General features: G+C 30.1%; 1 protein-coding gene across 4 annotated transcripts in view; it reads left to right on the forward strand.

Moving 5' to 3' along the window:
• The window catches only part of SI (sucrase-isomaltase), a 155,231-nt gene that overhangs the window by 65,044 nt on the left and 72,219 nt on the right, over positions 1 to 17,968 (forward strand). For all 4 annotated transcript variants that reach the window (XM_053903663.1, XM_053903664.1, XM_053903666.1 and 1 more), the window contains 11 exons: positions 762 to 913; positions 2,291 to 2,462; positions 4,091 to 4,190; positions 5,156 to 5,268; positions 7,665 to 7,790; positions 8,368 to 8,499; positions 8,587 to 8,706; positions 10,441 to 10,554; positions 15,486 to 15,570; positions 16,315 to 16,432; positions 17,776 to 17,947. In XM_053903663.1, the coding sequence (XP_053759638.1) occupies positions 762 to 913; positions 2,291 to 2,462; positions 4,091 to 4,190; positions 5,156 to 5,268; positions 7,665 to 7,790; positions 8,368 to 8,499; positions 8,587 to 8,706; positions 10,441 to 10,554; positions 15,486 to 15,570; positions 16,315 to 16,432; positions 17,776 to 17,947 (1,404 nt within the window). The remainder of the gene's footprint in view (positions 1 to 761; positions 914 to 2,290; positions 2,463 to 4,090; positions 4,191 to 5,155; positions 5,269 to 7,664; positions 7,791 to 8,367; positions 8,500 to 8,586; positions 8,707 to 10,440; positions 10,555 to 15,485; positions 15,571 to 16,314; positions 16,433 to 17,775; positions 17,948 to 17,968) is intronic.

The following is a 17,968-nucleotide window of genomic DNA, read 5'->3' on the forward strand; positions in this document are numbered from 1 at the left end:
TTCATAATACAGTCAATGTAAAATATTGGATACAGTGTCTTGAGAAGAGTAAACACTCAATAAACTTTAGCAGTTTTTATTACTTCAACCATAGACTATGATGAAGGATTAGTTTAAAATTTAATTTGAGAAACATGTTAATTGTGGTGTATACATGTGACTTATACTTACTAGTTCTTTTTACAGGTATCCCTTTTATTCATGATTTTAAAGAAACTAATTCCTATTATTTTGTAAGTGAGTAGTTTACTTGAATTTTGGATCTTTTGGGTTTGGAAGTGAAAACAACACCATATTCTTTGTACGCTACTCTTTCAGCAACTTCACAAGAATTAAGTATTTTTTTTAACCAAATATAAAATTCTTCATGGGATTTCTAAGGAGATGAACACTAAAAAGCAATAAGAATAATTAAATTCACAAAGATACAGTATTCAAGAATCAATATTTAGTAATACTATCATTAATATATATTAATATATTAATATTATATAATTAATATATATTTTTATCAGCCAAAAATATTTTTATTATATGCGGTACTTTTATGACCAGTTCTGTATTCCTTAACAATGTATACAATTCTGTGCATATCCATACAACAACGTTAGAATTAAGTTTATGGCCAGATTAATAGTTCCTCTATTAAGTTACTAAATTTAATATTTTTTATTCAAAACTTGCATTTGATACTTAATTTGGAATTGGAAGTTGAAAAAATGGTTTTGAATCAAATGATGCTAATTGTTTAATCTTTACAGATAACTGATCCAAATAATAGAAGATATGAAGTTCCTCATCAGTTTGTAAAAGAATTTACTGGTACCACAGCTTCTAATACATTGTATGACGTGCAGGTTGTAGAAAATCCATTTAGCATCAAAGTTATTAGAAAAAGCAATAATAGAATTTTGTAAGTATCTTATTTTACATTTCTGTAAGGTTAAATAACCAGTCAATTGTATTCTGCTATAGAATTAGGAAAAGTTTAATTTTAAGGCATTTTCAGAAAGAATAAATTTCCTCCCAAAGAGGGTGGATGTGCATCCTTGTAAAGACTATAATGTAAAGCAGTTTTATTTCCTGTGGATAAAAGGTACAAAGGTGAATGAAAATGTACAAACTAGGGCCAATCAAAGATGAAGGTAAGGAGCATCACCGAAAAGCATTTTAGCTTTCCCTGTATTTTTGCATAGCTAGAACTCCTGTTTTGTCCTTTCCCATTGTTTATCATATTCTGTTGCCAATTTTTAGAATCAAATAGTTATTCAGAAAGGGGCTGATTCCCATAGTCATATTAAAGGACTTCATATATATATATGAAAAAATACATATGTATGAAATAATGTATATGAAAATGTATATACTTAATTAAATATTGCCTGAATGCTTTCATTATGAATGAATTTGGGGGGATATTTGCGGCAAGGGATTTAGCAATTTTTAAGATATCTCGCATCTCTAAGAAGGTCAATTGAGCAGGGTGCCTGGGTGGCTCAGTTAAGCTCTGACTTTGCCTCAGGTCACCATCTTACAGTTCGTGAGTTCGAGCACCACGTCGAGCTCTCTGCTGTCAGTGCAGAGCCTGCTTTGGATCCTCTGTCTTCCTCTCTGTCTCTGCCCCTCACCCTCTCTCTCTCTCACAAAAATAAAATAAACATTAAATTAAAAAGGTTAACTGAGCAATTGTCAAGATTAAATCTCAGCAGTTACTTTCCTTAAATATATTTTAATGATTTGCAATTGACATTATGTTAATTGTCACAAAAGTATTAAATGCATTTAACATTTCTTGTAGGATGTATTTGATATGAATCCAACATACAGTCTTCTTAATTTTGGAAAAATTATTTTGAACTTAACTTTAATATATGTGTTAGAGGTGTGAAAGCTAGTATAGTACTATATTTTAAAATAGTGTCTCTGAAGCAAGGCAGAACTGGGTTTGAAATCTGGCTTTGCTAGTTACCAGTTTGTCACCTTAGAACACAGGGCATAATTTTCCCAATTTGTATTATTTGTAGAATGGAACTGATACTGGTAGTTACACTTCAAGTTTGTGATGATTAAAGGAGAGGATGTATACGGAGAATCATATTGGTGGTGATGAAGCAAATTGTGTTGATGGAATCAACAAATTCTGTTTATGGTATAATTCATATATTCCTAAGAAGTGATCACAGCTAAAGATTGACATATTTAAAGTGAAATATTCAGCATGGTAACATAGATCCTTATTTGGTAGAACATTTTATTTGTTTCTAGATCATTTATTTATTTTATTGTACAGGTTTGACACCAGCATTGGTCCTTTGGTGTACTCTGACCAGTATTTACAGATTTCAACCAGACTTTCCAGTGAATATATTTATGGCATTGGGGAACATATTCATAAGAGATTTCGTCACGATTTAAACTGGAAAACATGGCCAATTTTTACCCGGGATCAACTTCCCGGTGACGTAAGGAACTCTTTTTTTTTTTTATGTAAATAAAATCATTATATTGGAGCAGGTGATAATGTTACCCTATTTGAAGCCATTATTTATTGTATGTCAGTGATACAGGGGTGATGATTTGTAGTAGTCTCAAATTAACTCAAAAAGTAACCAACAGATTTTAGTTCAAATAGGTATATCTATTTTATGAATATTTTCTTTTGATTTGATTTTTGTATTCTGTCATTCCCTTTTCAATCATTCTTATGCTTAAACCAATACATGGCTAGTCATTGAGCTAGAATAATTCTAAACACTTACTGTGTTCTCTATCACTTTGTATGATATGGTGTCTGCCTATTTATTGGACATCATATTGTACATCTATGTCTGCATCTTCCCCTTCCATAACATATGATAATCTTATATAAGTTTATATATTTGCACAGAGGGTTGGTTCCCTTTTTAAATACTGCACCTTGAGGTTCCTTATCATTTGTACAATAAGTCACTGAGAGATAATTTGAACTTTAATCTCATAAGAACTTCTCCCAAACTCCCCCGTGCAGAATTAGTCTTTATTTCTAACCTTTTGTTCATATTTTAGTATGACAGTCACTACAGGTTAGTCTTTGTGTAAATATTTGTATATAATTCTAAGATGAGATTCTTTAGAACAAAGACCATATCATTAAAAAATTATTTTTAGGGGTGCCTGGGTGGCTCAGTCATTTAAGCATTTGACTTTGGCTGAGGTCGTGATTTCATGGCTTGTGTGTTCAAGCCCCTCATCAGGCTCTGTGCTGATAGTTCAGAGCCTGGAGCCTGCTTCAGATTTTGTGTCTCCCTCTCTCTCTGCCCCTCACTCCCACCTCTCTCTCTCTCTCTCTCTCTCTCTCTCTCAAAAATTAAATAAACATTAAAAAAAAATTAATATTTTTAATTGATTCATGGTTGCTTTGAGTCAATTGTTAGTGACTTTTAAAATGCCAGTGCTATTTCATTCCCAAAAATGAATAAATGGTGGTTGCTTTAAAGAGCCTCATTTGGTACAGAACTACTACTAATAAAGATTCTACCAGTCTGTTTTTATAGCATCACTATCTGTAATGAACACCTAATAAACACCAGGCTATTTTCCATTCATTCTTTTCTTGGAACCTCCATATCCTATCAGCCAGGAATTCTTTTTTCTTTTGCCTTATAAGTGTATTCCCAATTGTTCTCAGCTATTTCATGTACTCCTTGGTTTATAGCAAATGTAGTGGGGAAGTTCTATAAGGTTGGACGTCATCTTGGAATTCCCTGTCCTGCCTTGGACATAACATGGGCCATAATGAATAAAAGTGCCATTTTCTTAACATGAATGGCTAATTAAAACTCGATCAGATAAAACATAAAGGAAAGTTAAGTAATCTAGTCGTAGTATAATGAATATATTATGTTACATATTTTATATAATAACATATTAATAATCAAAATAGGTTAATTTTTTTGCCACAGTGTTTCATATGGTATGTATAGTAATTAGTATAGAAGTATGAGGAGTAAATTACAGAAACTAATTGGAATATATAAAGGCCATGTTAAATATATAATCTTTTTTACTTTAAATATACTTTAAAATTAATGTTCAAATTTTTGCCTTACAGAATAATAATAATTTATATGGTCATCAGACATTCTTCATGTGCATTGAAGATACTTCTGGAAAGTCATTTGGTGTTTTCTTAATGAACAGCAATGCAATGGGTAAGAGTAATTTATCTGGCAATATATTTAAATGAAATATAACTTGAAATGTTTGAACTGTTCTCTTTATTCCAATCATAGATAATGTATGTCAGAGTAAACTCTATTGGTAATGATTTAGTATATGAAATTATTACAAGCAGAGTTTGTAGTGAGTAAGACAATGGAATTTTACTTATAAGTGTGTCTATTTTGGGGAGAGTATATTATGTTATTATAGTCAGGCACTTTCTTCAGAGCTTTCACAGCAATAGTGAAACAGATCCATGGAAAGGAATATTCCCATTCCCACAGCCTCACTTGTTAAGATAATTTAACATACCACTACAACCAAAAAAAAAAAAAAAAAAAAAAAAAGGGAAGTCTATATAATCTAGGGAGAGAAAGAAGAAGATTAATTTTTGAGTTTATCATAATTCAAGTAATGTAGAATGTTTTTTTAAATGTTGTGAGTGTAATACCAATGTATAACATATGAATTAGTGATAATAAGAAGTTCCAAAATTCAACAGTGTCCCAGCGAGAACAGTATATTAAAATGGTTATCCAGGCAATTATTGTCTATGTAGAGAAAAAAAAATTCTGTAGTTTTTTCTTAAAAATTAATGTGAGAATATGATCTTTTAGAGAATCTTCAATTAACACAACTAATTGAAATGCAATTTCAGAAAACAAAATTTTGTTATAAAAGGACTGATTACCTGGCTATGCAGTTTCCAGGGAGAGATTCTGCCAACATCTATAGAAGGAAACAGCTGTGATTTCCTATCATAAACCTCATAGATGGTGGCGTTCTACTTTTCTTGTATATTCTTCCTATCTTTAGTATCTTATTTTACCTTAGTTACTTAAAAACAGTGCAAAAATGTATGGTTAATATGAAGTACTTAAAATAGACACTGCGGTTATTTTATCACTGTGTATATTTTTACTAGTTATATATGTTTCTCCAATTTAATTTGTAGAAATTTTCATCCAGCCTACTCCAATAGTAACTTACAGAGTTATTGGCGGAATTCTGGACTTTTACATCTTTCTAGGAGATACACCAGAACAAGTAGTTCAACAGTATCAAGAGGTATGTTTTATATCTATTTTAATAAATTAATTTCTACTATACTTTTCTTTCAACCATCATGTCTAATTTTATTTAAGATATCTGGGGCCTCTTAGCTAAATATATTTTTAAATCTTACCATTTTCAGGTATGAGTAGGTGGTTTTTGTTTTTGTCTTTCCTATACAATGATGACTATGTATATTTATATGTCTATATTTCTAATATCAAATTATTTATTGGTTCTAGGCAGCTGAGTTCAGAAGTAGGATTTTTTTGAAATGTTGCATATTGAATCTTTACTTATTCATGACCTACTTTGGTGGGATAAAGCCAAGGAAAGTATTTTCTATTCAAGGCTGAGGATACGCAAGGGTGTGTAGGTCATACACCCCTTTGATAAAAATCCTAGAGGCAAATGAGTTATAAGGAAGACTAGTAAAACTTGCTGTTAATGCATAGTAGGTAAACTCCAGGAAAATTATCTCTGATGCTCAGGCTTAAAACAGAAGATTTTGAAACATAGTGTGAAGTCTGATGTCATCTATCTAAGCAACTCTTGCTTCCCTATTAAATAATGTCTTCATGTACCTAAGTCTAAGGTGGGTCTTAGAGAGACAAGGAATCCAGAGGTACCCTGAGTCTACTTCTATAATATAATTCTGTATTTCTTTTATATAATTCTTTTATATAATTGTTCTCCTGTGACTGTTGGTACATAATTCTTGGTGTTAGTATGGAAAAATAAATTATTTTTATTGGCCTAAGATTTACGGATTATGTCTATTTTTAAAATCTTGTTTTATTGATGTGTATTTTGATATACATTTCTCATTTGCTAAAATGATCTTTTTTTAAATTTTTTTTTAATGTTTTATTTATTTTTGAGACAGTGAAAGACAGAGCATGAACAGGGGAGGGTCAGAGAGAGGGAGACACAGAATCTGAAACAGGCTCCAGGCTCTGAGCTGTCAGCACAGAGCCCGACGCGGGGCTCGAACTCACAGACTGCGAGATCATGACCTGAGCCGAAGTCGGCCGCTTAACCGACTGAGCCACCCAGGCGCCCCTAAAATGATCTTAAAGGAGAAGTAATTACTATCAAAAACTTTTATTTAGTTAGGATCCAAATGTCTGATATGAGAGTAGGTAGAGTTTTACACAATTAAATAATTTACAGTGTCTAACAATTCCCAAATTGCTATTGATAAATATGAACTTCAGAAAAGGATACAAAATTTACAATCTATAATACTAAATTATAATTACAATGTTAGGCTGGCCTTTATACAACTTTGCATATGGTTACCACACCACCAAAACTGTGGATAGCACATTTTTTAAAAAGAATTTGACATTGGATTTGTGAAATACCAGCTAGGATTGTTGTCTGTTACATGCTGAGTACAGTCTGTGGTCAACAGGAATTGAGTCTGAGTTATGCATGGCGTATGAATGCAGCATACATTTAGTATAGTAGTGCACTTGCTTTAAATCATTTTATGGGCAGTCTTCCAAAGGCATGTATTTAAGCAATAAGATACAATAGTTGTGTAGAATGTAATATAGTTAATCAGTGCATTTAAATGAGGTACAAGCTATGTAGAGAGTAGGCAAAAGAAACTTTATTGTTTGAAGAAAAACAATTTTTTTTTCTGTATAAGCTAACACTCTTGAGGTCTCAATATGTTAAAATATAAAGCAATTCATTTGACTGGTGAATAGTTTTAAAAACAATGTTTCTGTATAAAGTGTAATATAAATAATATGTGAGCTAATATAACATATAATAATATTTTACATACTTTTATGAAAAATTATGTTACATGTGTATACTACACACACAAAGAAATTTCAATTATATGTCCAAATCTATAATGAAATGTAGTGAAACATAAGATGTTTGTGAAATGAGATGAAAAATGCTAACTTTTTCAATTTTTATACTATTTTATTTTTAAAATAAATTTAATGTTTAAATTGAATAGAATATTTAACCCAATATAAGTAACTTAAAAATTGTTACATTGTAGTTTTTATGCATATATGATAGAGAAATCATGGAATGTGTGTGTATGTGTATGCCTAAATTAAAAAAAATCATTATGCCAAAAAGGTTATTATACTATACTATACTATACTATAACTTAACACTCAGTTTTAGTTAAAACAATTTACTATTACTTACACTTGGATTTCCACGTATTTCCAAAGTCATGTCCTCTTGTTGTGATGACACACTAATTTATAATAAAATTCTAACATAAAATCCAGAACGCATCTTAGAATGCAGGTAACACTTTGTTCAAAATATGTAATTTAAGTTAAATAAATATCAGAGGTATTAGAATAATAAGCATATTAATAATAATGTCAATGTTCTTTATTGAAATTAATCAAATATCCATTTACTTCAAGCTTGTTGGACGACCGGCAATGCCAGTATATTGGAGTCTTGGATTCCAGCTGAGTCGCTGGAATTATAAGTCACTTGATGTAGTGAAAGAAGTGGTAAAAAGAAATCGGGATGCTGGCATACCATTTGTAAGTGGGATGAAGGGTTTATGGGATTACATACCAAGTTAAATATTGTCACATAATAATAAATGTAATTGTCAGCATTACACATGTTATTATACTATGTAATATAAATGTGGATTATTAAGATGTGTTTTAATGATAAAGTATATTTTAAATCTATACACAAGGCCGGGTCTACTTGAGATTTTAAGAACTATTTATTATTTATACTAGAATACATGTTTAACTGTGAACATCATATTCAGTTTTTTAAAATAGATTATTTTTTACTGCCTATATACTTTTTAATGTATTTTATGTAGCATATAGGCTTTGTTTTCTATACAATGATTTCTGTATATAAAATATAGTACTTATTCAGTGATCATCACTGAAAAAAATGTGAATAATCACTTAATGTTTTTGTATTTTAGAATTAGAAAAATTAGTTTATAACTATTTCATGGTTTTTAGTAAAATAAAAGAGATCTAAGTTCATTTACCTTTTAATCATTATATTTATAAAGCATTGGGCTTAAAGGTTGAAGTGATTAGAGTCCTTTCAGTACTATTTATTGAAATATACTCTACTAATTTTCAGGATACACAGGTCACTGATATTGACTACATGGAAGCAAAGAAAGACTTTACTTATGATAAAGTTGCATTTAAAGGCCTCCCTGAATTTGTTCAAGATTTGCACGACCATGGACAGAAATATGTCATCATCTTGGTAATGACATTATGTATTAATATGTTTTTAGTATTTACTTATTTGTAACTTAATATATTTTCTATAGTTTCTTCTTTCTATTATTAGGATCCCGCAATTTCCATAAATAAGCTAAGCAATGGAATGGCATATGCCACCTATGAGAGGGGAAATGCAAAACATGTGTGGGTAAATGATTCAGATGGGACTACAGCAATTATTGGCGAGGTAAATTATGATATTCATTAAAGTTGTGTTGCTTAGATTTTCTGTTGTGTAATGACAGTTTTCGTAAGTGTGTGTGTGTGTGTGTGTGTGTGTGTGTGTATTTACTTTCAAATATGGACTTGGTGTTTTAATTGTGTAAAGAAATTTTAGAGAGGAAATATTCCAAAATTTCTATCTCTAAAACCGTTTTAGTAAGAAGACATAGATTTCAATGCTATACACAATTAAAACAAAACTAACAAGATATAATTAGATTATAACAAAAATTCTGATATTTTGATGTAAAATAAATACTTCTATAAATTGAGTACTTTTGTACTGGATACTAAATTTTATGATTTGTATTTAATCCTCACAGTAAAATAATGAGATACATACCTATAATTAGAATTTTACTTTATAGGTGAAAAAAGTGAATTTGAGATAGGTATAGTAACTTCCCTAATATCACAGAGCTAATGAAGAACAGAGTTATGAAAATGACTAGTTCCCAAATGCATATTCTTAACCAGAACACATATTTTTTTGAAGACAACTTTCTAAGACATATCAAAAACTATAAAGTCTAGATACACTAACTTGGTAATTCCACTTCTGTAATTTAGTCAAAGGAAATAAAGTAAGAGATAATGTCAGTGTATAAAAAACATGTATTATAGCATTATTTACTGTAATGAAGATATACTAGCCATCACTTTTTATTGAATTCATCAATATCAAAATTTCTGGTGAAAGTCTTATTCAAATAATTATGAGCTCCATCAGAAACAAAAGCTGAATTTCTTCCCATAATTCCTATTAATATCTCACAGAATATACCCTGTTAAACCTACTCCATTTGCTGTGAACAGATTGGATAGCCAATAGTCATATTTTTGGATATAAAACAGTATTATTTTTTTCATTCATCTGAAACTGAATTTCTCTTGTCTGTCATTACTTTAAGTAATGAGCAGATAATTTGAAGAAGTATAAAAAGACAGCATAGTATGTGTAGTGTCTAATAGCCTGGACTCAGATATGTGATTGCTGTGTTTGGATTCCTTCTGTACCACTTATTAGCGGTGTGATCTTGAAAAATGTATTTAGTTTCTCTGTTTATCACTTCTTTCATCTGTAAAGTGGGTTTAATTATAATGACTATCTCATCTGTAAAGCAGTGATTAAAAAAATACCCATCTTCTGTAGTTCTAGTGAAGATTAAATGAGCTAGTAATTATAAAAATGCTCGGAACATTACCCAGCACAAAATAAATGTCATATTCTCATTTATTAAATAAATAATAAATACACAAGGAGTTTTTTTGCTTGAATTTCTTGGAAACAAATGCTTTTGGAAATTAAACCGTGTACTTTTTTTTATTCAGACAATGAATACATTGTCTAGTTTTTATTTGTTTTTAACCTAACCCATTCGTATGCTAAGAAATAAATTTAGTTGCAAAATAGCAGTTTAATCCTATGTTCTTATATTTTTGCCTTCCTAAATGCCTTATGCTCTCTCTCTCTACTTTACTCTCATTATATCCATTTTATTTTATTTTTTAAAACATTTTAAAATAGGTCTAAGATTATTATACATATAGATGGTGCATGGATCACATAAACCTTAAGAAGTACAATATTATAACTTTAATGCTTTTTTACTATTCTTATCTACTCAATAACCTTGAATTATCATTTATTTATTTTTCCTTTTATATATGTATATATATGAATGATCTATTCTTTCAGGTGTGGCCAGGATTAACAGTATACCCTGATTTTACTAATCCAAACTGCATAGATTGGTGGGCAGATGAATGCAGCATTTTCCATCAAGAAGTGAAATATGATGGACTTTGGATTGTAAGTAGCTATTTTAAATATTTTTCTATAAATAATTATTGTTATTATAATAAATAAATAAAATATATAAAATAATTATAAAGTTGACAAGGTAAATTTTGTAATCATTTGAACCTGAAATTTAAAAATTTTATAATATTTTTCTAGAATGTATAAATTCATACCTGTCATGTTCCTGGGTTAGAAAAGAATCTTAAGTAAAAACTGCAAATTGCAAGTTTTCTTCTTCAGTGATACACTTTATAGAATAAATTCCATTTCTATCAGTAAGATGCCATATTTTTATGACTAACAATTTATGTTTGAAAACAGCAAGATTTGGAGGTAAGTAGTGCAATTTTAAAAACATTTATTATAGTCTACAGTATTCAAGCGATTGCAGCACTATGGATACATAATAACATATCACTAACCCTTAGAAACTCTCTTTTTTTAAAAAAAAGCTTTTTTTAAAGAAAAGCATATTTATTTATTTTGCTAGAGACAGAGTGAGAGTGCATGTATGCATGTGCATGTGCATGCGAGTGGTGGAGGGGCAAAGAGAGAGGGAGAGAGAGGATCCAAGTAAGCTCTGCACCATCAGCACAGAGCCAGCCCTACGTGGGACTCAAACTCAGGAACCCTGAGATCATGACCTGAGTTGAAATCAACAGCTGGACGCTCAGTCAACTGAGCCACCCAGGCACCCCTAGAAACTTTCTTTTTAGTAAATTATGGAGTAAAACAAATCAAAATTGAAATAGGTTAAATGTTTTATTTCAAGATAAACAACAACAGCAACAACCAAAATCCTAGATTATTGGTAAAGCTATTAAAGGGAAATGCTAATGTTTGAAAATTTCTTTGGATGAAGTTTTGTATCTGTAGCTATTGATTACTTATTTCTGGGTTTACCATATAGAATGATTTAGTGTCTTTTGTTATGGAAACTGCAACCATATTTGGTGAGTGAAACTACTTGGTGACCCCAGAATTCTATGTTCCAGGGGAAAAAAAGAAGTCTAATAAACTTGAATACAGAGGAACATCAGAGATTTTGTTCAAAGTTATTACAACTGCACAGAATTTTAGAAGGAGATAATGGATGTCTTAGGGACATCCATGTCTTTGTTGAGTTACACAATAGCTCTACTTTCATGAAGTGCTCATTATTTATTCAGTGATTATTTAATCAATTACTTAGTTAAGTGTATATTTTGCACCATCAGTATATCAGGTATGTTGTGGAGAATACAAAGAGGAAAATTATGTTTTTAGCTGACAACATGGAACTGAGTTAGAGGTTAGCATACTCTTCAGGATTCTTAAGAATAGAATGAAAATGGAGAGGCTTTAGTTATTAGACACAAAATTAGTGAGGTCACAATAATACCTAGCAGGCTATAGAAATAACAAAAAAATTTGCACTCCATTCTTGGTTTTGTTTTTAATTCCAGCTCCAATTTCAGTTGTATTAGTTAAGTTAAAATGTTTGGGTTTTTGTTTCTGCTAATGAAATAATTTGAGTCCATTGGAGCACAGTTACAGTATAACTGATACTTTAGGAATAGTGAAAGAGAATCTGACTGTGCTGTAGAAAGAGAATACTTCATTTCCTATATCCATTGAACACAAATACAGTACCTGATTCAACTCCAAAGAGAGGGAGGGCAGGGAAGGGGAGGAGCATCTGAGAAAGGTGGAGTTGTTCTCCTCCTAATACATAAGCATTTGACAAAGCTTAAAAAACAAAACAAAACGCAATATAATCAGTATAATTTCAAAGCTCACTAAACATCACTGAATTAATTTATATGATGTATAAGCAATGGTTATTCTGCTTCCAGCTTTTACTTGAATAACTATCAAATCCTACTGATAAAAGTGTTTCCTTAATTCTTTCATTTTCTTCAGATTATTCTGATAGAATGAATGTACAATAAAACAAAGTATTCTTATTTAACTGAAAACATTTTATTTTTTTGTCAAATTTAAAATTAGTGTCATCATTTCCTAGATTTATAATTTAAATGCCAAGCTAATGTTTTTGAATTTTAATTTTAAATATTAAAATAACTCTGGAAAACAATATGAGCATAATTTTCATTGAAAAATAGATTTTTGTATATAGACATATAATATACTTGAATTATCTTTTTTGCAACATTCTTGAGATAATTTCCTAATACTTGAGAAATAAGAGACTAATATATTTGGTATAATAAAGACTGAAGCTGTAATTTCAAAATAAATGTACCCAGTCGGTATTTTTAAAATTCAAAGATCACTTCCACTTTCTCTGAACAAATATATATATTGTCGTGATCGTGTTGTTATTATGATTTCATTCTTAAAAATCTAATAAGCAGAATTTTTCCATAAAGAAGCTCAACAATTTAATACATAGTTCTAGGAAACTTAAAATTCAGTGACAAACTTAAAATTCAGTGAATTATTTTTAGAATTCTTTGAAAAATGGGGCTATTTTTATGTAGACTTAGTTTAAATATGAAGTGATGAAATTATAAAATACCAAGATTTTTTTTAAATGTTTTATTTTAAAAAGTTGCCAAACTTTTGTACACAATTTTCAATGGATTTTAAAGAAAAGAACTTTCAGAAACATCCCTAAAAATGGCATTGACAATTCCTAGGAATAATCATTACTCGATTTGGGATGGTTTGAATGATACTTGAATATCTGTAGGTATACTTATTACTATCAATTCACTGAGGCCTTTGCCTTGCGACTTCCACTGCTTTCAACCTGCTGATTGTAATATTAAAAATACTAATTGAGTTGATTTTTAAATGACACTAAATACATGTAGCATCATTTAAATAATTTATAGACATTAGAGAAAAATACTTTCAGAATTTTCAAAAGTGCAAATATACAAAATACATTAAAAGAGATATAAATAAATTCTATTACATTATGTGTAGTATGTTTAATTAATAACAAATCTTTCCAAGTAGGTAGGATATTTTAAAAATAAATTATCAAATAGCAAATATTGTGTTTATTGTAAAATATGGTTACAATCATGTAAAAGTGTCTTTTTTCCCTTTAATAGATGAATACATTTATCTTCTTGACAACAGAGACTCCTTTCCCTTATATTGTGAACTGGTGAAATCAAACATTTGATTTACTCTTATTTACATGGTTGTATGATAAAATAATTAATTTTATCTTAATTTTTATTTAAATTCCAGTTAACATACAGTATAATATTAATGATTAAACAAATATTTTTGATCAATTTTTTCATGTGAAATAAATTAATTTCTTTAAAAATTATGTTTATTCTTAAGTTACATAAATTATGTCTATTTTGAGCAAATGCTGGAAGAACTTGTGAATTTTATTTCAATTTGCAAGTACATAATTCTAATAAAATAACATAAATTTCATAGTTAAATGTTTTGCTTTGTATTTTCTCAAGAATAATTATACATATAAGATGCTAAATAGTTTAGAAAAAGTTAAAATTTAATAATGCAACTTGATTCCCAATTATGAATGTCAGCAGTTGAAATTGTTTTTAAATTTAATTTGGTTCATGGATTCATGAAGAAAAAGTGCTTAGGTTCATCTAAAATTATTGGCGGCCCAACTATAGTATCTCTTTGTATTAATTTTACTAGACATAGGAAAATCAAATTGAATATAACATTCCAGGTAATTTCAATAAAGTAACCCCAATACTGTAGAATAACTACATAATTTTTCTTCTTTGTGGCTATTAAGAAAACATTTTGGAGCCTGGGTGGCTCGGTCGATTAAGTGTCCAACTTCATCTAGGCTCATGATGTCATGACTCAGTTCCACTAGTTAGTTCAAGCCCCGTATCAGGCTCTGTGCTGACAGCTCAGAGCCTGGAGCCTGCTTCAGATTCTGTGTCCCCCTCTCTCTGCCCCTCTCCCATTCATGCTCTGTCTCTCTGTCTCTCTCTCTCTCAAAAAAAAACCATGAAATAAAATAAATATTAAAAACTTTTTTAAAGAGAAAATATTTGGGAAATGAAAACATTTACCTTTTAATGATGAAAAATTTATTTTGTAACTTTAATGTTTCACATTGATTCCATCTGGGCATGATGTGTATGGAAGAAAAAAAGAGTAATAAAGAAAATTTATTCCTTCTGAAGAAAAACAATATTAACAAGGGACTTGACCGAGTATGAAGTCTTTGTGAGAGCAGAGACTGCATATTATAGACATGTGGGAAATAAGCTTCAAAAATGTGTGGAAATCCTACAATGCAATTAACAGAGAAGGAAAAAGAAATAGATTATTTTTTGAGCATGTGTAGTGTGATATATAATTTTATATATATTATCTTTTTAGTTCAAAGCCTTTATTTTTTTAAAGTAATGGTCACAAACTAGTATGTGGCAAGATACTATCGCGGCTTACATTTACACGGCAAAAAATCTATAAACACATCCCCACAATTCTGCCTCCAAGAGATGTTTAGGTCACTCGTTCTTATAATGTGGTCCAGCTGCCCTAGGGTTCCCTGAGACTGTTCAAGGGGTTAAGTAAGGTCATAACTATTTTCATTTAATGCTAAAATGCTATTTACCTATTTCACTTTCACTCTCTCATGAGAGTGTAGGAATGAAGGGCTATACAAAACATGCTGTGCCTCGCGGCTGGCAGTGCACATCACAGAAACTAGATAAATGTCAGGTAAGATGAGCAAACGATGGTGCATAAATGAATGTGCCAGAAGTGTGGCACAATGGTGGACTCACCTTGAGAAAATTGATACAACTACTTGGAAAAGACAGTTGCTTAATACTTATAATGTTATTAATATTTTATAGGTATAATTAAAACTAGGTAAGTTAAATACATTTTTGTTATATACAATCCCTGAATCCCATACAAGATACCTCTGTTATCACTTAAAATCTGCTGTTCTTCATTTTATATCCATTTAGGACATGAATGAAGTTTCCAGTTTTGTTCAAGGTTCAAAAAAAGGATGCAATGACAATAAACTGAATTATCCACCTTTTACTCCTGGTAAATTTTATTTGGTTATTTACTTACCATTAACTAAGAATAATTTTCCTGGTAAATTCTAGCATATATTTCTATATCACAAACCTTTATAAAATTTTGAGTCCCTGAAATCAATGCGTTTTGTCTGTTTTTGTGTTACTTTTGGGCTAAAATTTTTATGCTTAAGAAAAGAAGAATGATTTTAAATTTTGGGAAAGATTATTGATTTCTCTTTATTACTGATAAACTGCCCATGATCAAATAATTAATGAAAAGAAACACAATTTGTTTGAAATTATAATTTAAATGATCAACTTCTTTCCATGAGCCTTATGCAGTAATTTGTGCAGTTTTTAGAATGAACCTAATGGGAATAGTTACATGTCACATATTCTAAAAAATAAGTTTTTCACCATTAAAAGTGGGTAAAAAATACAACCAAAGAAAGATTGCTCTTAGGGGAGAATAGACAGCAATAAGTACATCTGAAGATGACAGTAATTATTGCAACACCACATAAGCCTGTAAGTTGAAGCACAATAAAAAACCTGAAAAGCAGGGATTTGGATGGTTTGTAATTGTGTAACAGATGTACATATATAAAATTAAATTATATTTAAATAAACTAACCTAGAAAGCGTTAAAAGGGTATATATATTTGTGTGACGTATAATACAAATAGGTATATATATGTGTACTTAAGGATTATGAAGCTTAAAATGGAAACTCTCTCTTAAGAAACATTTCTTATATATTTTTTCTAAGATATTCTTGACAAACTCATGTATTCCAAAACAATTTGCATGGATGCTGTGCAGTACTGGGGGAAACAGTATGATGTTCACAGCCTCTATGGATACAGCATGGCTATAGCCACAGAGAAGTAAGTGCAGTTTCATTCAGAAACCTCTTTCATACTTATTGTCTAGAAATATGTTGTAATACACTAATATAGTTGGAAAAGAGCAAGAGTAAGAAGGCAAAGAAAGATAGTATTTTCATGGTGTCAGTACTTCTACTAATCTTCATGAATTTGGAACTCAGTTCATCAAGAACTATGTGGTGTATGTATTTAACTGTGGTCCTTTTTTAATTCATAGATTTAAAGTATGCTTCAAAATTTTGATTCACTTTGCTATCTCTGAATATAATTATGTTCTAAGCAATTATGTTCTACACAATTGGCCTGAGAGAGTGGTGCTTCTAGAGTAGGTCTTTTTAAAATCAAGGGTTTCAATTAAAATGTAGTTTTCTATCTAGTATCTCACAAAGTAACTTTCTAATGCTGTGTGTACTTGGATGCAAAAAAATAACAAGTTACAAAACAAAGGAAGGGGATAATCTTACCCTGATTGCCTATTCTTTCTCAAGTATTATATAAGAACCTACAATGCAATAGTCAATAAAACCCAGATCCTGACCTCAATAATTTTTTAATCTTTTTCAGAATTAAATAAATATGATTAAATTTAAAGACACACCTACATTTGTCTAGTCCCAAAACATACCATGGTATCTCAACTCTTATACATTATCTTCATAGAGTTTGGTTACTTCACTTTTTAAACTCAGTAGAGCATTTATATATTGAAGTGTATAAATAAATAAATTCTAGAAGGAAATAGCAACACTATAGTTCAGTGTTATAAAGATATTAATATAGAAAAACCACCTGAGAATACCATTATATCTTTTTACTAAGGTAGTCTGGATAAGTTTATATACTAAATCAAACTTTGTATCTTTCCTGAATATTTCCTATTTATAGAAAAAATTATCAGTAATACTCAGGTACCAAATAGACGTGAGATAAATAATGCTAGTAGTTGTGGATAGTAAACTTTTAGATACAAACAAAATAAAATGCCTCTCAAATATGTAACTTTCATCCCAACATTGCGTGCTAATATTTGAAAATACAGACATTAATATATCATTAGCATCATTGCATCTCAAAACTTTGTAGACAGTTCAAGTTCAGATTACTACATTTCAGGTTAAAAAAGGATTTCAGTGAGTTTAAACCATATATTTTAAAAACAAGTGTTGAGTGGATACAAAAAGTATGTTTATTTAATTTCGTAAAGGAAATCAAAGTCTGATTTCCTTTCCCTGATTGGAATGTTTTTAAGTAAACATTGGTAGATAAATACAAAATTTGTACGAAAGGTCGATAAAAAGTTATTTAAAAATAAATCTGATTTATTCATTTGCTTTTACTTTTAGAGCCATAGAGAAAGTTTTCCCTAATAAGAGAAGCTTCATTCTCACCCGGTCAACTTTTGCTGGGTCTGGAAGCTATGCTGCACACTGGCTAGGGGACAACACTGCTTCATGGGAGCAAATGGAATGGTCTATCACAGGAATGCTAGAGTTCAATTTATTTGGAATGCCATTGGTAAGCAATTTCATACAGTGT

Source organism: Panthera pardus, unplaced genomic scaffold (genome assembly GCF_024362965.1).
Source record: "Panthera pardus isolate Hobbes unplaced genomic scaffold, ASM2436296v1 HiC_scaffold_16, whole genome shotgun sequence".
Taxonomy (NCBI): Eukaryota; Metazoa; Chordata; class Mammalia; order Carnivora; family Felidae; genus Panthera; species Panthera pardus.